The 20,297-nt window shown below is 42.7% G+C and overlaps 1 protein-coding gene across 2 annotated transcripts in view; it reads right to left on the minus strand.

The window, feature by feature from the left end:
* Nucleotides 1–5,448: 5,448 nt before the first annotated feature.
* ephb4a (eph receptor B4a) overlaps nt 5,449–20,297 on the minus strand; it is a 42,546-nt gene continuing 27,697 nt past the window's right edge. Inside the window, exons 5-17 of one of the 2 annotated variants that reach the window (XM_008276233.1) lie at nt 17,640–17,792; nt 15,566–15,901; nt 15,352–15,476; nt 14,586–14,751; nt 14,107–14,206; nt 12,692–12,756; nt 12,418–12,531; nt 11,787–12,034; nt 11,455–11,670; nt 10,852–11,001; nt 10,319–10,512; nt 9,024–9,182; nt 5,449–8,749 (exon numbers count right to left, since the gene is read on the minus strand). In XM_008276233.1, coding sequence (XP_008274455.1) covers nt 8,641–8,749; nt 9,024–9,182; nt 10,319–10,512; nt 10,852–11,001; nt 11,455–11,670; nt 11,787–12,034; nt 12,418–12,531; nt 12,692–12,756; nt 14,107–14,206; nt 14,586–14,751; nt 15,352–15,476; nt 15,566–15,901; nt 17,640–17,792 — 2,135 coding nt within the window. In that variant the 3' untranslated portion in view covers nt 5,449–8,640. The remainder of the gene's footprint in view (nt 8,750–9,023; nt 9,183–10,318; nt 10,513–10,851; nt 11,002–11,454; nt 11,671–11,786; nt 12,035–12,417; nt 12,532–12,691; nt 12,757–14,106; nt 14,207–14,585; nt 14,752–15,351; nt 15,477–15,565; nt 15,902–17,639; nt 17,793–20,297) is intronic. The other variant, XM_008276234.1, reaches the window with a different exon arrangement.

Below are 20,297 nucleotides of genomic sequence, written 5' to 3' on the forward strand. Positions count from 1 at the left end.
TTTTTTAAAAATATTTTATTTTCTACATTTTATTTTTATTATAATTATTTTTTATTCTTATAAAAAATGCTTATCAAACAAGAGCTTCTCTTAAGGTCTTAAGAGGTTACGTGTACTATTTGAATTACTGAGGTAAATTTACATGAAAAATAATACTGTACGGTTGTAATCTTAATATTTAGTTTATTTTGTGAATTTGTATTGATTTATTATTGTAGGATCTTAAAGTAATATGACAAATAATGTTGTAGGCTCAAAACCATAATATTTTATTTAATGTTATAATGTTATATTACTGTAGGTTTTTTACTCTGGTGCTTAGGATATAATTTAGATTATATATAATATTGTATGGTCATGGCCTTGTTTTTTTGAAAATCTGCCAGGTAAATTTACATAATACATTATCTTATAGGGTCTTACAGCTAATATTTAAACCTAAATTCAGAATATCAATCTTGTGTCTCTGATGGAAAGCTCATTGGTTCAACAGCTGTTGTTGTTGTCCTGCGATATAAATAGCAAAATCAACCTCCTCCCAAAGAAGTGGGGAGAAAACATCAAGATAATATATTTCTCATCAAATATCAGATGTCACTTCTGCATTAGCTGTAGAGACACAGCAGCAGGGCTTCATTTTGGGAGGAAGGGTGTCTCCTCCTCTGCCTCCTGTGAAACATGACTCTGCTTTTCCTTCAGCCTGCAACAGCCCTCCATCGCCGCTAGGAGGCGACAAAGCAGCGCCGCTGAATCACGGTGCCGCTGATCCAAAGTTACCGAGTGGAGCAGAGTCACATCAGCGCCAAACTATAATTAGCCCGAGTGGACTGCCGCTGCATGCGATGTGTGACCAGGAGACAGACATTATTAGATGAACGCACACCTCTTAACACGTCGAGAATCACAGCCGTGCAGCCATCAGATCGGCCTGTGTCTGACTCCAGATGAGATCTAAGGACCCTCCTGAGCCTCCCTCAGCTTCTGTCCAGACAGTGGCGCAGGCTGCACACGGTGCTGCTGCTTCTTCAGACCGTGACAGACGAAACTAATCAGGCAGTAAAACGCTTTGCTGCAGGCGCGTTGCAGACAGCAGGTTTTTTGCGAGGGGAAAGTTGGACTCGTGTCGGATCAGGAACAGGCTGAGACCCTGTGCGCACTGCTGCGTCTCTGCACTACACGGTGGCCTTGCAATGCACGTTTGATGTGCAGATTGTCGGGGCGTGTTTCATATTTTAGGCTCCTAATAAACTTTATTTTATTGAGTCTGTGCTTCTGAGTCATTATAAACGTCATTTAAAGGAAATCCTGTTTTCCTTTAGTATGAGGATAAACAGAAGTTACACTTTCTGCACACTAGAGGGAGCCCTTCACACAGTAAACACAGCCACTGAGTGTGTGTGAGTGATTTTTTCTACTCTGCTTGTTATGTATTTGGAGATGGGTGGTGGTCATTGCTCCTTCTCATGACTTGTGTTACATTAGAGAGGCTTCCAGTTTCTTGATTTCTAGTAATCTGATTACTTTCAATGCTGCACTCACTCACCAACACGCACTTTATACTTTTTTTTTGAAAAACCATGCTGTATTGCGTCCAGATGCTGCTGAAATCATAACCATATGCTCCTTACTCATATTTCTAAGTGGGCTCTACACACACATGGGCCCTCGCTGCCCTCCGTATTGTCGCAATGTGAGCCCAGAAAAACCACGTTTACTCACGGGGTCAGTGCAAAACGTGAGTGGTCATGTTTTTACAGCGTAATCGACATTTCTGATGGACTGCCAGGCAGGCAGAAAACAGTGGGTTTGAGGGTGGGGTGCTTTCATCCGTCGTCCTGCTGTGTGTGTGTGTGAGGAGGAGGGGATACGTTCATGAAACCCCCCCAAAAAAAGTGGAAGAGAGATTTTACATTTCAGAGCAAAATCTGTTCCCAGTGTGGTACCACTCACATGTGCGTTTATTTGGACGTTCTGTTTTTATTGCTCGTTTGCTTGGTAAACACTTAGCCGGCTAATTCAGGCGATCGGTTGGCAAACTATAATTTAAACGTAGGAAAAAGAAGCAGAAACATCCAGCTATGGTAAACAGCCACGGCCACAATACAAATATAAAGAGCAGCGTTCACTGTAATCACGAAACACAGAGCAAACAGACAAAACTGACGGCAGAATAAAAGCAACCCTGGGATTTTTCGAAAGCTGATTTTGATTTGTAGTTTCTCCAACCCCCTCCAAAAACTTCTACAAACTTCTGTCCTGATTAAATCAAACCTCAAAAATGCCTTGGTGGTCAGTAGGAGAAGGCTGTTAGTTCGTAGGGACTTCTTGGCATTTTCCAATTGATGGTGAAGATTTACCGTCGTAGAGTTCAGAGGTGTGGAGGAGTTGGGTTGAGTTAGGACATAAAGGTGAAGCCCGAGCGAGAGGTTAAGCACAACACTGAAGAGTAAACTCATCAATCTGAGTTTAGCAAGACGAGTTCACAACGCCAATCAGTCACACTGATCAGAAACATCTTTAACCGGAGATGTTTGCCACTTCTAGTCTTGGCCTTTTCATGAACTTTCCTCCTTCTTCAGACACTCCGTTTGAAGCCTCACTACTTCTTCTTCAGAGCTATTTGATAGTTTTCCCCTACTTTTTAATTCCCCCCTAGCATAGTGGTCCTTGACGCATGTGGATTGAGTTTCAGAATATGGGGTGATTCACACGGAGAGGATAAGGAATGGGAAGGTCACACTCCTTTCATTTCCTCACAGAAGGCAAGGAGCACATCTTAGCAGAGTGGAAAACAAAAGGGTGCCACTGGGGAGATGGATGGCTGCTGAAAGCTGAGACAGAGCAGGAACCTGCAAACACCTTTGGAGCCACCGGGCGCTTGTCCTGAAGGTGCTGACGTCCATATTCACATTCCTCATCCTGCTAATAACTCCATCAAGCATGTGGTCTGTTCTCTGAAGCCTGGTGAAGGAGAAGAGGGCACTAAATATATCATTTATGGCTGAGGAGTCATAATAGAAGTGATCTGACTTTATGAATAATCATTTTTTATGAGTAAACAAATGCACAAAGAAGCAGGCCAGACATGGATCTATATCTGCTGCTCTGGACAAATATGTTATTAATTAGTATTTAAGAAGTTTGAAATAAATTGAGATTCCACCAAAATAATTAATTGTGAAGGCGACAGCCTGGAAGTAGATAATATAACAATATTTGAATACTCCCCTACATCAATAATAACACTGAGGAGACAGCAGGGGTCGGTAATCTAAAGGTTTACATTGATTAAGTGGATCAAGCAGATGATGAAAAATAGCAGCCTAATTCCACATAAAACTGCACTGCAGCAGCAAAGTATAATTAAATTCTTACAACTTTTATTTGACCAGGTGGGTCAGCTAAGAACAAATTCTTATTTACAGCGATGGCCTGGCACAAGCTCCTGCAAAGTCAACAGATATGCTGTAGAGCGGCGAAGAGTGACAACTTTCCCAGTGATCAGATTTAATACGAAACAGAGTGGAAGCGCTCTGCCGAGCAATGTGGCTCCCATCTTTCAGCACAATCACGCTGCGTACACAGGTGAAAAATAATCTTAGCGGGCTGCTTGGTGGATTTGCTCAGATATATTGGGCCATTTTGATCAAACTGTCTGGAAGTCATCTCAGGGATGAAATCTGGCACCTGAAGCGAAGGGAGAGTGTCACAGAAATGACGATCTCAAACCCAAATTTCCATCTTCACGCTACTGTTGAGAATCAAAGCATCGCCGCAGATCCACGAAGAGGAATGGAATACAACAATCATGCAAATAGGGCCATACAGTGTTTTTGACCCGTACTAGAAGCTAAGATTCGAAGCATTTCAGCCTCAGTTGTTTTGAATTTGACCATTTTTGCTAAAAAAAATCGGTCTTGTGAGTGCCCCGACTTTATGGGAGTCCAACACTACTGCTGGTCTACACTTTTAACAATACGCATTTGATGCAGGATCACACTTTGATTTTCTTTGGCTCCAAGCAGGGTGAAACCATTTCAGATTACCTCCCTCCTTTGCCCCACTTGCTTTCAAACACACATGTACCTGTCCCTATGGTTAACCCCCACCCACCCACACACACACACACACACACACACACACACACACAGCCTCTCCACACTTGAATGCACAGAGGAATGCGAGGGGGAATGACACAATCCACCGAATGCTAAAAAACCTGGTTGGCCTGGTCTGCTCTCTGCCCAACAGCAGTCCTAATGAATGGCCATTCAGAGACGCAGACAAAGCTCCGGCTAGATTTGTACTATACGGCGAGGTCAAGGGTCACTCAAAGCACTGACAGAAGTAGAAACCAGAGATGAATGCCTGTCTCTCTCTTTAAAACACTGAAATAGTCTGACATTGAGATTCGTGTGCTCCAAAACACAATGTGTGGTTGAAAAAAATAAAAAAACAACCTAAAAACATGCTTACAGTAACAGTTACTCATTCTTATTTATCTCTGCTCGTGCACGTCTATACTTTGTGGGCCACACGAGAGTCATAGAAGAAGAGGAATGAGTCAGTAACACAGAGATAATCAAAGTACATTAATCAATGAACCTAAACACTTTCTGAAGCCCTGGCAGCTAAGCCTGGTTATGGTAGCTTTGGAGATGGGAGAGAACAGTGTGTGTGTGTGAGAGTGTGTAAGAGAGAGTTTAAGCTTATGCTGCGCTATAAGCTGCTCTCAGCCCAAGGCACAGGAGAAGAAAAGAACATCTCTTCATGATTAAAAGGGCTGAGGACCAGGAAGGGAAACATAGAGGAGGACAAGCTTGGAGCCCTCAGGGGTAAAGGCTCTCTGGAGAAACAGAAGGCGAAGGAGTAAAGGCTTCTGGAAAGCAACACTGGGAAATGAAGGGGGAGTGAGACTCTATTCTACTCATTCCAGTCTCTTGTTTCTCTCTCATTATTAAAGAAAAAATGGGTTGGCGGGATAGATGAGAGGCACGTTTGCAACAAGAGCCATAAAGAAAACAGACGAAAAAAAACCCCAAACACCCCTTTAGACATTTTACTTACATGATCTCAGACAGTTCCGGCAACACATTATCTAACCAAAGACAGAAACAAGACAGCCAAGAACCATTTATTAAGTTCACATTTACTAGCAGTGGAATAAAGTTAGAGGTTCAAATGAATCGAGAAACATCAGGGTGTTCTTTTTTTTGTGTAAAGATGTAGTGGCTTTGTGAGCTGATTTTCTGTGAGTTCAGGAGAGAAGGTTTTGGACCAGAGACAGGTGGATCTTCACTTCAGGTCACATATGAACTTCTACTATGTCCACACAATGACATTAGTGTATATTTATGCAGTTTTCATGCATCACTTATGGCGAGAATGACTTGATGTCTAAATATCCACAAAGGCCACATGACATGGTAATAAGTTCAGAACCGAGTCTTTGATGGTAAACACTGGTGTGCATCTTTATTATGAATCCCGACCAGCCTACACACACGATAGTAAACAAAAAGTATTTGATGTATTTTCTATTTAAAAGTCGATTTTTTTTTTATTGAGATCTTCAATATGAAGCCTACATTTCCCATCATATTTCAAGGAATGTGTCAGTCTCTTGCATGACAGTACCAGTGCTTCTGACTAAGGCCTGTTATTTTTTAATATATATTTACAGTAAGGGAGGGAATGGATCATTTCTAACCACGCGAGTATCTTTTTTTTTTATCTACTACTGCCCGAAAATCATTAGGAATCAACGTGAGGACCTAACCAGCACTACACTTTTGGTTTGCAATAACCAAATGTGAATCAATTTTAATCAGCATGTTTGACTCAATTTTGAATGCAGGAAAGAGAAATTGCACTTTAAACCTCTTGAAACCAAACAGAATTATCACATATAACAGCTATGCCATGTTAACACCACCAAGGTGCTAAAGCTGGTTCCACTGGTGCTGCTTCTTATCAGGAAAAACACTTTCTTTTTTGTAATGCAGAGCAGTAAGCTTCTCAGAAAAAATCAAAAACACTAAAAACACAAGGCATTTAGAAGAAACTTTTTGGCTAAAGTGTCCAATGGCACAAATTTAAAAGCATTTAGAAAGTGGTGTTATGCTCCTCAGGTTTGTGAGCTACCCCGGGAAAATTAAACATGACCTAAATGTCAAAAGGGCTCATGTAATCCTTTAACAAATGCAAAATCTTTGAGCAAACTTTGACATTTTGAACTCTGGTCAGCTATTCTTCTTGAACGAGCACTTTAATAACGGCGTGAGCTGTGGGAGGTTCATCAAACAGTGTTGTTAGCATTCCTCAGAGGAAACCAGTGGATACAATGGACTGCAAGCTAGCCTGTTAGCTACGCAGTGGTTTCCAAACCAAACATGAAGAAACTATTTTTGTGTAGCTTTGAGACAAAAGCAGAAACATTGTGTTGACCGTAGTAGTAGTAGTTTACCATTTTGTAGCTTATAGCTGTGTATTGTTTCCCATGTTAAATTTTAAGAAACCATTTTTGTGTAGTTTTGGAGCTACTGCAGTATTGCTATGCTGACTACAAGCTAGCTTGCTAACTATTAGCTGAGCTCTGTTTGTTGTGCTAATCAACATCGCTAAAAAACACACACAACTCGCATTAGATGAAGAAAATCATACATTTAACTTCAAATTTGAGGGGTGCTTGTGTGATAAATAAACAGTAGCTCAACAGTCTTTTTAGCATTTCACACTGAAACCAATTTGCTACAAGCTAGCCTGCTAGCTATTAGCTGAGAGCTGCGTTTAAAGGTAAAGGTTGTAAAGAAAGCACACAACCAACATCTGATGAAAAAAAAAACAATCTAAACTGAAAATACTACTTTACTAATTAAAGAAGTTATTAGTATTCAATCTTCAAACCCATGGATACTCCAGGGTACATGCTAGCCTGTTATCTGACAGCCGTGTAATGTTTTTCATGTTAAATGATAAATAAAGATTATTTTTGTGTTGTTTTGGCGGACATATATGTGTGTTCTATCAATGTTGAACCTTATTCAACATTGAAACCAGTGGATACGCATGGCTACAAGCCTAACATACATACCTGTTATCTGACAGCTGTGCAATATTTTCCACGTTAAATGACAAATAAGGAATACTTTTGTGTTGTTTGTTGGGAAAGTATTTTACCAGCATCAGATGAAGGAAAATGACACACCCAGCTTAAAATGTGAGGCTGCTTGTCTGATAATAAAACAGAAGCTCAACAGTGTTAGCATTCCCCACTGAAACCAATTGGACAGTCTTGTATACAAGCTAGCCTGTTAGCTGCTAGTTGTGAATTGTTTTTTTCACGCTAAATGTTAAGAAACCATTCTTGTGTTGCTTTGGGGCAAAGGCAGAGAACATTCTGCTGACTACACAGCAAGCAAAATACACTTAACTTCCAAATGTCAGAGTAACCCTTTAAGGTACATTTAAATGAGACAAAATTGAATCCACTCATGAGAGATTTCTGCTTTATAAAATTGGCATTTAAGTCCACAAAGACGAATGAATGGCACTGGAAGATGGAGAATACAGAATAAGAGAATTATAAATGTATCAGTTATATCAAGAAAAACAAGTTTTGAGGCCAGATAGCTTCCTTGGTACATTTCTACAAAGAAAAACCAATTCTACAGTGTTCTCTGGTCTCTGAGTCCACTTGGTCCTCGTTCAGTCTGACTATAATAAAACTGAGCTGCCAGCAGAAACACCAGCAGTAGAAATAGCCAGTTTCTACACTCCAAGAGAAACACATGGAGCTAACTGAAGATTACAATTCACTCTGAAACAACAAAAGTGCTGATATGTCTCTGTGTCTTTGTTCTCCTCGCAGGTTGCTGAGCTGGCGAGGGAAAAGCCAGACAGTGGAAGATGAGAGGAGTCTGATTAGGGCAAGTACAGCGCTCTCCAAAGTCTGCATTACACACCACACCTGAGTAAAGAGGAGGTAATGTTGAAGTCAAATGGGAAATAAAAAGAAGTCGAATCCCACCGTTGAAATGTTCGGTCTTGATGTGAAAGGTGTCTGTGACGTTAATGTAATCCAGATGGATTAATGCAAGACACCCAAGGTGAAAGCAGTTCTCATTCATAATTACACACAATACGAAAACTAAACATCTTGAATTGGCTTTTTTTTTCTTTCTTTTTTTTTTTTTCTTTTAGTCTCCTTTGGTGAAAGGTAAAAGTGACATTTTGGACAACACACTAGTAAACTGTCCTGTTTTCGAAATGACGTGATACTACAGAAACTGTGTAAACTCTGGTCTGTCGCTCCTCTTGGTTTGGCACATGTATCGAGTCCTAACCTTAGGCAGGTGTAAAAACACTGACCGCAAACTGTAAAAATGAGTCCAAGTCAGTCTGCACGACTTCAGTCCTGACGGTCACTGGACGACTCGCTCATCAGTCGTCCTTATCTGTGGATTTAATTCTCTTTTTTGCCTTTTTTAATTTATTTTTTTGTTGTTGGTCATGAATAAACTCTCCGACGTCTCTTGGAGTCTGTGTTCGAAGTGGGTCACAGGAGAGGATCCAGAGTGCTCTTAGTACACGGCGGCACCTGTGTGCTGGTGTTCACGTCCAGGGTAGAAGGCAGGTCTGCTAGAAGGTCACAGTTGCGGTGCTCTTGTTCCGAAAGGTCATTGTCTGGATACTGGAAAGGATTTTCCTCTGATGCCCGGCCAAAGTCACTCCCATGTGCAGCAGATCCCTGAACAGATGGAAAAAGTCACTAATTAGGTAGGAAGGACAGGAAAAAATGAAAGATAGGTTTTAATGGACAATAAAAGAACCCAATGCTTGTTCTCTGGACTTTCTCTTTTAGTTAAATTCAAATAAAAGCAACATTTAGGCTGTTTGCAAGTGTCACTACTACTACAAGCTTTGATTGTAGCTCCCCGACCTTGTGGCCAGGAAGTGTGAAGTGAAAAGTGAAAATGAGATAAGTATCAATTTAGATAAGAGAACTGGAAATAGAAACTGACTGTGTGGTAATTTGGGCCAGCTGGTCGACTGAGTTGAAACCGGCCTGCAGGAAGCTGTCTTCGTAGCGTTCCATCTTGATGGCCCTCAGCCATTCCCCGACTGTAGCGCACGGCGAAAGGGATAAAGGTGCGCGCTGATCCAGCAGGGGGTAGGACGGCCTAAAGGGACGGAGTCCGCAGACAAAAGAATAACTTACATACACCGCCACCAAAACAACAGTGAGGAGCTTTATATATATCCTGCAGCAACATTCCAGTTGACAAGCAGAGGTATAATCTGAGGCTGAGTGACTGACAGGGACAAACAATGGGATTTGTCAGGGGAGGAGAGTCTTCTGCTGTATCTGACCAGCCGACAGGCAGAATGTGGAGGAAGGGAAATGGGCACAGCAAGTGGCTGACAGGTCACAGCGGGACACTGAGAAGGTGTATACGATTGGGCAGTAGGAGGGTAATGTCTGAACTGTGACTGTCAGAAGTTTAAATGGACACTAAGAAAGACACGTTATGAAAGAAGAGGAATGCTTGTGTGTCTTCGCTTCATTCTTAAGCTATTAGGGCTGCAGCCTCCAAGTCGACTGTTTGGTTGATATGCTGTCATCCAATCAAATTCTCAGTGGTGGGACAGCTGCAGGTGTTACTTTACATCAATAGCTTTCCAGGATTAATGCATTTTTTAGGTGGTGGGAGGAACAGACCACCTGCGGAAAACAGGGTGTTTACACAATTTTGAGCTCATGCAAGCTTAATGAAGATTGCTAGATTCACTAACTTACTTTACATTTACTGAATATTCACTGGGAATCTGTTACGAAATCACTAAAGCCACGCCAATAAAGTTGGCGGTGTTGCTGCAGTTTGTTCAAAGTGATGGTCAAAATGTACTTTGCATATCACAGCATGACTGCCACATGGTAAAAATGGTCAACTAACTCATCTGTAGCATATTTAATTTAACTTTAATGGTTGTGTTGCCATCACGAGTTGATATAAGTCTGTTTGCAGAAATATTAATATGGTGCACGCACAAATTTGTTATCATTTTAGTATAAAATGATTTAATATGCTGCAAATAGTAGTTTTCATGTTTATTCATAGTCCATTTAAACCAAAAAGGCTTGTAGGCACTGATTACATTCAAATTAGTTCATCTTGAGATAACGGGCAAATTTCTTTTCCCCGTGACCAATCAGTTGGTTGATGAGTAGCTGTGATTTCAGTCAAACAAGATTTTCTTTGCTTGGCTACAGCTTTGCTAACTATTCTGTTGTAACTTAACACATCTGCGTTCTCACCCTGCTCCTTCTTGAGCCACTATTTTCAGCGATGCAGGGTTGCGGATCAGTTTGTCCAGAGCGCTAACGAGGTCCGCAAAGCGAGGACGTGCCGAGCGATCCTTCTGCCAGCAGTCCAACATCAGCTGGTGCAGATGCGTGGGGCAGTCGGGCGGCGGGGGCAGCCGGTAGTCCTGCTCTATGGCATTGATTACCTGACAGGAAGAAAAATGATTACTGTTCAAACAAACGCATTAACCAAGTGGTATTTAAATCAATTTCAAGCCGCTTGGAGGCATAAGAATTCAGCAAGGGTACAAACAAGAAGAAAGAATAAACACAGAGGAGGGAAAAGTCAGAAAATCCTGATGGTAAAATTGCCCTGAATCACTTTGACACTTCATTGATTACCTGAAAAACAATTTTTTTAAGAATCCAAATATTAAATTTAGTTTTGTTTGGCTTTGCGCTGTGCTTGTCAAAACCTTAAAAAATCATTGTGAGACTGGCTCAGCATGTTTTTTTGTTTTGTTTTTTGTTTTGCTTAAACTTACATCCTGGTTGCTCATGTCCCAGTAGGGTCTCTCTCCAAAAGACATGACCTCCCACATGACAATGCCATAGCTCCACACATCTGAGGCAGAGGTAAACTTTCTGAAGGCTATCGCTTCCGGTGCTGTCCAGCGGATTGGGATTTTACCTCCCTGCGCAGAAAAGCAAACAGTCAGCACTCTAAATCTTCACATAAACATGGACAGATGGGGCCTCGGAGATTTAAAGCAAAGGAGGGTAAAACAACAACTTCAGGTTAATGCCAAATAATACATTTTTACACCAAAATAACATTTGCACAAATGTAAAACATGTGAGTAAATAACGTTGTTCAACATTTATACAATGTGTGCTTCAGTCTTGTGTGAAAACTAAACTGATGAAGACAACATTCAGCTACTGTGCTGCAGACACTAAACCATCTCATAATCAGTGGATCTATTTGTCAAATCAGTCTCTAGATCTCCCATTTGCACACTGGAGCCATAAAATGAACACTTTAAGATGATTTGCACGAGCACCATCCTACAGGCAGACATACTGTACATGGATTTAATGAAAGGCTTCCTTTCTTAAGCATTAACTGAGGAGCGCTGTGGTCTCACCAGAGAGCTGGTGTAGGTCGGGTCAGAGGAGTTCTCCTGCAGGAAGCGTGACAAGCCGAAGTCAGACACCTTGCACACCAGGTTGCTGTTGATCAGGATGTTGCGGGCAGCCAGGTCTCGGTGGACGTAGCTCATTTCTGCCAGGTACTTCATGCCAGAGGCAATGCCGCGCAGCATACCCACCAGCTGGATGGGTGTAAACTGGCTGTCATTCAGCTACAGAGAGGAGAGATACAGTTCAGTTGGAGGATGAGTGACGCGACGGTGTGTTTAAGTGTGCGAGCTGAGAGACGGTGTGTTTCAGTTGTGTGTGTTTTTTGTGTCACACCGACCCGGAGGAAAGAATCCAGAGCTCCGTTCTCCATAAACTCTGTGAGGATCATGACGGGACAGCTGGCCGTGATGATTCCCTCCAGGTGGATGATGTTGGGATGCTGGAACTGTCCCATGATCGACGCCTCAGATAAGAAGTCCCGTCTCTGCTTGTCGGTGTAGCCTCCCTTCAGAGTCTTAATTGCGACGTAGTTTTCTTTTTTCCCTGGGATCTTCAGCCGTCCTCGGCACACCTCCCCGAACTCGCCTGCAGCGCACAGACACACAAACGCACATTAACGCTGTTTCCTGCCACGTTATGAGGATAACTGTTGTATTTAGCAAATGTAAAGCTTGCTCGCAGCTAGTGGCGCCCTTTGGTTTGAATGAGGGCCACTAATACTGGCAACATATTTATCAGTTAATTGCTTTATTTCCACAGCCTTATTGAATTGCGGCTGATAAACAAGAATCCAAACAATAGTTTTAAATGACAGTTAGTCAATTTAACTTAGTAAATTAGATAAATTTTAATCATGTTGTTTCAAAAGAGAGCATTCTGCCAAAAATAAAACAGCTCACAGAAGGAGTTGACTAAAACAAAGTTTATGCAATTGTTAATAATAGATAAAGCGTATGGCCGGGGCTTACCAGCACCGATAACCTCCTCAATCTTTACAAAGGAAACATCGATTTCCTTGGCAAACTCTCGCACTGCCTCGTTAGGGTCCTCATAGGTGAAAGGGTCGATATAAACCTTGACCCCTTTGAGAGTAAGACAAACAGAGCCGTGGGAAAGGAAAGAGAAGAAATGTTAAACAACTACGAGCAGCACGGAGCCCGATCACATTAAAAATGATTTCCCTGACGTGAATGAGTTGTAAATCACAGCTGAGGTTTAGTGTGCGTGTCCTTGATCTGTTACCTTGGCCGACAAGGTACTGGCTATTTTTGTCACTCAGCTCTGGATCCTTTATTCGGCTGTGCCGGCTGCAGGTAGAAAGAGATCGGAATAAATACAACAAGATTAGAGAAGGCAGTGCAGTTACCTGAAGAATGGATGTTTGATTTTGTTTCTTTGGCAAGTATTCCTAACGCTTTATCAGCCTAATGGGATGCAAATCAATGAGCTCACAATGTGGCTGTTCAAATGCAATAAGAATAGCACGCCGCCTCGCTGACTCAAACAAAACTAAAAGAAAAATAAATGAGCCAAATATCACACTTTGTATGATTATTTGACTCTAGCATGCAAATAAGAAAAGCAAAATATGATTCTCTAGTGATCCCCTTTGGCAATAGTCGACTAGATTGGCCTCATTCACCGAGAGGTCAGAGGTCACTTCAGCTAACTGCCCTCCAGCCATTAGAGATACAGTATCTTGAAGGTACTCTATGTTCAAAATACACCTCCATCATTTCTATTTCCCTTTTGACACAGAAACTGATTGTTGTGCAAGGCTTTTGTTGGCCCTAAACAATCCTCGGCAATCTTAAACACACAACACACGGTGGCTTGTGGTACTGGTGGCTACCTGAGCCAACCCCTATGGTTCCGCTCTTTGACACAAGCGCCTCCATTATAATTCTGCTGGCGCAAACTCATCCCTACAAGACTGTAACAACCCTGTAGCTACTGGATCCGTGCCTTCCTCCATTTCTCTCTCTCTCTCTCCCACCTCATAAGCCTAAAATAGCAATAATGCACCACCCTCAGTTAGTGGCAGATCTGGGCCTCAGTCACTGGTTTGTGTGTGCGTGTATATATGTGTGTGTGTGTGTGTGTGTGTGTGTGTGTCACAAGGTCACAGCTATTGTTCTCCTGTCCTGTGGAAACAGGGTTGGAGCGCCTGCATCCTGTCTTTCCCTGCCCTCTACCTCTATCGTCATCCCTCTCACACACACACACACAAACTCATGCACTTTCTCTCTCTCTGTTTCTCCCTGTGATGGCATCCAACACTATTTACTCAAACAATGAAGCCTAAGGAAAATGTTCTAATGAGCAGGATAGCTTTTAGCTGTGTAAGCAAAAGAAATCATGAGCATTGCTTTGTGTCTGAACTGCCTCACAGACAGAAAAAAAAAGAAAAGGTGTGGGTAACAGAGTGCAAATCCACTGCTGATAAGATATGATTTGTATAAACAAAAGAACAAAGTGGTGCAAAACTGTAAAATTGGGGTCGCGGTTGTTATTGGTTTTCGATTTCCCCCTTTCCTTTTTTTTCCATTTCCTGTTATTTTGTCAGCTTCTTTCCCTTGCAAATCTGTCTTTTTCTCTGCCTGTCTCGCTCTCTCCCTCTCTCTCCCTCTCTCTCCCTCCTTTTCCTTCGTTCTCACCGTATGCAGTAGGCGGCCACAAAGACGAAAGTGACAAGCAGCAGCATCCCGACAGCGATAAGGATGCCAGGTACCAAGAACTGGGAGGCAGAGTCATGTCCTGGGAGAGAAGACGAACAAAAAGAGACAGAGAAAAAAAAAAGAAAAAAGAAAAGGAGACAGAAAGCGAGAGAGTTAGAGTATTATAATGACAGAAGCCATGACAGGAGGTTTACATTTGTGGCAAAGAAAAGCATGAGAGGGGAAAAAAAAAAAAAAAAAGAGGACATGACAGGAATTCATAATAATAAAGAGGCTCAACACAAGGACGCTAACTCAATGCAAGGACACAGGCAATAAATTCATAATATGAAACTGTGCAGGGATTGATTATGCAGAAAAGAATCTGAAAGAACTTCCCAGTGGAGATGGAAAGAAAAAAAAAAAATAGTAATAGTGTGTGAGACTCTTCTTCAAGAGCTAACAAGACCTTTTCTTACCATCAGGGAGGGTGCCGAAGATGGCTGCGGGACTGAAGCTGCCATAACCAGCTGAGGTGCGGGCCCGAACCTGCACTTCGTACTGTGTGGCCCTGCGGAGGTCTGTCAGCACAGCCTGGTTTCTGTTGCTCTCTGTGTAGCGGCACTGATCCTCGCTGCGGCGCTCCTGTCGAAAGAAAGTAAAGTTATCTAGAAAGTCACCAAAGGGCCATCTACAGGGATTTAATTATCTTTAGTCAAACTGGCCTGAACTAAACCGGGAGTTTCATTTAATCCAATCACAGAACATTAAAAGTACACAGTAGTGTGATAAGAAGTGCTGTTTGGTTTGCAGAAAACACAAACGCTGCCACAGTAATGTCAAATACACGCCCATGTCCACTGTGTGTGGCATAGCTGTTGGTACAGAAACACTCAGAGTATTATTCCCAGAAACCAGATGAATCAGATGATCATGTCTTGAACTGTTATACCGCAACATGTCATTAACACTACTAAATCACGGAAGCATTTATTTGGCAATTATTAGCCTCCAGGTAATTGTGTTCCCATTTCACCAAACCTGTATGCTTTTAGAAAGTAGTGGAGAACCACAACAGAAAAGCCATAAAAGCCATAAAAGCCACGCCACACCCTGTTTACTACATCTGCGCTGTGAGAGAAAGCTCGCTAATCCTCTGAGCCACAGTGTGTCTGCAAACAAAATCCTGAAAAACTCAATAGTATGTGACCAGACAGTGGAGAGATGTTGTCAGGGAGCTCTCACCTTTTCACAGTAGCGCAGCTGATACTGCAGAATGGTGTAGTGTGGCTGAGCGGGGACTGACCAGTGCAGAGTCAGACTGCTCTCTGTGGAGTCGCTCCTCCGAATCACAGACACCAGCGATGGCACTGCGCAGATGGCAGCAGAATTATAAACACCACATGAAAATCCGACTGTTTATACTCTCATCTCTGCCTCTTCCCCCTCCACCTCTTACCGTTGTGGCTTGAGGTGATGTTGACACTTTCGCTGGCAGCTTCCTTGCCGCTGAGCTCCGACACCCCGTTGAGCGCCTGGATGGTGAAGGTGTACGTGGTGTGCGGCAGGAGGCCCCACACCTCCACCCTGCGACCCAGCAGGCCGTCCTGCGCGGGCCGGTAGCTGACGCTGTCTCCGCAGGGGATGCACAGTCCCTTGGGTGACCTGCACAGGGAGCACCTGATCGAGTAGCTCAGGTCCGTTCTGCCGCCGTTGTCCAGAGGCTCGTTCCACTCCAGACTCAGCGTGGTATCGTTGATCTGGGGGACGATGCTGCGCGGGGCCGAGGGAGTTCCTACAGTGACCAAAAAAACAACTCGTTTTGTATTGTAAAGAGTTTTTGGCAAACAAAAAAGCATTGAATTAGAAGTCTGAGGCTGCTTTAATGAGTGTAAACAAGTTAGCTTAGCTTAGCATTAAACCAGGATATACAATCTGCATATCGGATGGTGTCATGACCCACCTAATCTGACACCTTTCAGAAGTTTCCTCTTCATATTTACTTCACAGACGCGGCAATGGAATTGATTTAAGAAAGCGAAAACCTCAAAATACCAAACAGTTTGTTGAAGTGTTTTTGATCCTAACAGCCGCAGTGCAGACAGGTTCAAGTGCAGCAATTTTTTTCAAATCTCTCAGACTGATTCAGCAATGTTGTTATAGCAACATTACCTATTATGATTCTTCTATTTTTCCCCATGACTAAACACCTTCACCAGTACTTATTATTTGGTAAAAAAAAAAAAAAAAAAGAAAAAAGGAAGTTGAATCATGAATTTCATGTGTCACGTAGCCCTGGTGTCATCACAAGGTATGAAAGTTCTCTGCTGATCTCTTGTTGTGTCATTTTACCGCTGCTTTACATTTTCATGACCCACATAGACCATTTGTTTATGGCTTCTGATCTGAGCTGAAGACATTTTTATTCAGTCTGCACATGTAGTCACGAAGCAGAACAATGCTGTTGCAGTGGCTTTGCGTCACAGCAGGAGCATATGTGTTGCAGAATTTAACTGGTGCAATTACGTTTGTCTAAAACGGGATGATAATGATCACCGTCTGAAAATTGTAAGAAGATAGCTATTGCCTCAAGCCAAGCATAACTAAACAGCAAGACCACTCAGGCACTGTGAATGAGTTTCTGTTCCTGCCAAGGAGACAGAGCTTTGTCACTGAGCCTGCAGCTAACTTAAGTGCTAATGGCGTTCTCATTGGAAACCCAAGTGGGGCAACATCACACTCAATCTGGGCGCGTATGAATTCTGAATTTAACATTTGGGAATGAGGATTTTTAGAGGTGATACATTTTATGTCTTAGCAATCAGAATCCACTTTATTAAAATCACCAAGGCTGTCATAATAATGTAAAACACATTTCCAGGCGAAAAGGCCTGCGTGATGTACAGATGGCTCAGTTGGGTGGAAATTGTGCACGCAAATTGAAAACATGCGACGAGCACAATTGCAGACCAGACCAATACAGAATGTATAATAGGAATGGCCTAATTAAGTGATTAATAATTAAGATAAAACCCTTTGTAATTAAAATTATCACTATTAGCAAATGCTCATTCTTGTTGGTGTTTATATCACACCTGTAGAGAACAGACACTGTCAACAGTTTGACATCCTCTTCATGGCCATTCCAAGAGTGCACTTAATTAAAAAGTCCCTCCCATTCACACATCCAAAAAAATGTGGCTGAATTGAAATTCCTGAATCTGCATGGAGGTGTCACTTCAGACCATCAATGCCTACTTCACTTTGGAGAGAGAGAGAGAGAACCCCACCCCCCACCCAACAACCTGTCACAAAAGACATGCATCTCAATGACCAGCAAAGGGACAAAGGACACAAAGCAGCTTAGGAGGAGCCTGGCTAAATGACACCAAAGGGGAAAAAAAAAAAAAAAGGAAATAGCACCAGAGATGTCAAAAACAAAGCAAAGAAGAGCAAAGGTAGGAACAGTGTGAGAACAAGTGAGGTTACTGATTGCTTAGCACCTACACATGTGCTCATTGATGTATACTCACGAGTGCAGGCGGAGTCCGGAGAGTCCGACTCGGCTCGCAGGTATCCGGAGCGACACGCACAGAGCGACGCCCCTCTGATGGTGGCATGGCTGAATCCTGGACAGCCGGTGCACTGTCCCTCCGTGCCCGACTTGAACTGACCCACAGGGCAGGCTGAAGAAGACGGGAGAACGAACGAAGGCAGATTGTGATTAGTTCCGATTCCGGACGTGACCTGCAAATACTGCAGCACATTGCACAAAACCCTCACACTCGCCGTGTCCTACACAGACCTGGGTCAAACCGTATTTGCAAATGCATTCTTTTTTTTTTTTTCTTTCGGCGTGCTCAGGTGCCAGATGGTTGCAGATTGACAGACAGAACAATGTAATGAGGGCTATAAACGGAGACAATCACAGTAATGAATCTGATACTAATAGCCAATTTGGTGAAAAAACCTGTCTGTCACTGACATGCGGCTTATCATTGAATTTACCCGACCATATCTGAATAATGAGAGCAGACATGTGGGAGTCCTCATGAAGAACTGTCTGTTTATTGATTCAAATGTTGTTCCAAGTCTGTTTTGTAAAGCCAAAAGCAGTACTCTGGCAGTCGAGACACAAAGAAACAGTGAATGGAGCCTCATTGAATGCTGAAAGGAGTCGCAAAATTATTGATAAGTTGCCTGACAGAGAAGCAATTGACAATAATTTTGTGAAATCTGCTAAACTACTTGTGAAATTGGAAAATTTCGCTGCTTTTCTCTGTTTTATAAACCTATCTGTCATTTTATGGATTAAATCATCAATCTGAAAAACTGAATAAATATAATATAAATGAATTGATAACAGACATTAATTTGAGCCTCAATCTGAACCCCCCTCTCCTCAGCTTCTACACCATATTCAACAAAGCGACACTTGTTCTACATGCGTAATAAGCCGTCACCTCCTAACGGCCCATACAGTCACACCAAAAACCTGCCGTGTTTACGTTCTGTGTTCAGTGTGGCGCTTGATGCACAGCTGCTGAGTGAGAGCGATCAAACAATAAACTTTCACACCGGCTGGAGCGTTGTTACAGCGAAAACCGACGTCTTTCACGGGGTCAGCGCTCCCGCCGCCCATCTTTTCCGACTGACATTTGCGGCGGGAATTTTCCACGTGCCGGAAGTAAAAAAAAGATTAATGCTTGCTGAGAAGCTGCTGCGTCGCTCCTCGGCTCAAAATAACATACAGATGTGAGTTAAAATAAGTCGTATGAAAAGGACTATAATAGGACCGGATTAAAAGAGCGACCTGGGTGTTTATTTTGATTTCACAAGACGACAAAAATAACACTGTCGGATTTACAGCAGAAGTCACTATTGAGCACAAAGCAGTGTTTTTAACTGGAGGAAGGTTGAACCACACTAAAAAGTCATAAGTTTTGTCCTGGTATTCTGATTTTTGAGCTTTATTTCTGACCAAAATGGACCCTCAGATAAACAATGATGATAAAATAATAAGAATTCATACTTTCCGGGACAGAAGGGCGTCCATCTCTGATCTATTTAGGGAGTCATATTTGCTGGTATTACATATTAGTAAAGCGCTACCAGCACATAGGGAAACATACCCCTCCCATGCAGCAGTATTTATAGCCCGCTAGAGGTGGTTGAAATATTCTAATCAAGCTCATCTGAAACACTAAATCAACTCGACAGCCTTCATAAGTTTGGTGTCAGACGGTTGTGTTTGACCCAGAAAATATACGTATTGTCTCTGGGAGATAATGGTATTACAGCAAAAATGAATTTAATTTTAAACCTAGATGTCGATTTCATTTTCTGAAATGACCGGCCTACGAAGCAAATTAACTGTCCAATCTTTCTATGAAGGCAATTTCCCTTTATGGCCTACTGAGTGTTTTTTCCCCCCCTCACAGCTCTCTTCAGTGACACAACTCTGGAAATGCCACTCCACCGGCAGCAAAAAAAAATGTCGGAAATTATTTTTTGTTAGGAAAAAATCATTATACCTCCCACAGAGATCAAACTGAAGCCTACCTTCAAACACAGACACATGAAACCGCGCATTTTACTTGGGAAAACGTGGCATTTTCTTCTCGTGTTTCTTTGTTTTTAGGGCTCGACGTTTATCTGTGTTGCTGCGATGCGGTGTGCGGAGGGGGGTGTGTGTGTGTTCATGCACGAGGCATGCTAATTGGACTCATTAGACGGAGCTGCTGCACTGCTCCTGAGAGAATCTTCCTGTTTCTTCCTTCTTTTTTAGCCTGCTTTGCTTTGATGTTCTCAAAGTGATATGATCTTTACCCAGAATGCCGCCTCTCCCCCCCTCTCCTGCGCTCCCCTTCACCTCTCCGGTCCTCCTGCGCTCCCCCTCTATCTCAGCTCAGCCATGAGTCGTCGCAGCAGCGAGCCTTTGACCCCGCTCTTCCTTTCGGAGATAAGTGCTGCTCCACCTGACCTCTCTCTCCGTCCCCTCTGTGTCACCGCCGCTCCCCTGCCTCATTAACTTCCTCGGTCTCTCATTTCCTCTCCAACCCTCGGTGAACCCCCCACCCCACCCTCAGCTTACCATTGTTTTCTTGTTTAGTCTGCCTCCGCTGCTGCCTATGTGGGTGTAGTCTACATACATACATATCTGTTTACGTGCAGTTTAACCTCGCCTGCGT

Source organism: Stegastes partitus, unplaced genomic scaffold, assembly GCF_000690725.1.
Source record: "Stegastes partitus isolate 25-593 unplaced genomic scaffold, Stegastes_partitus-1.0.2 Scaffold67, whole genome shotgun sequence".
NCBI lineage: Eukaryota > Metazoa > Chordata > Actinopteri > Pomacentridae > Stegastes > Stegastes partitus.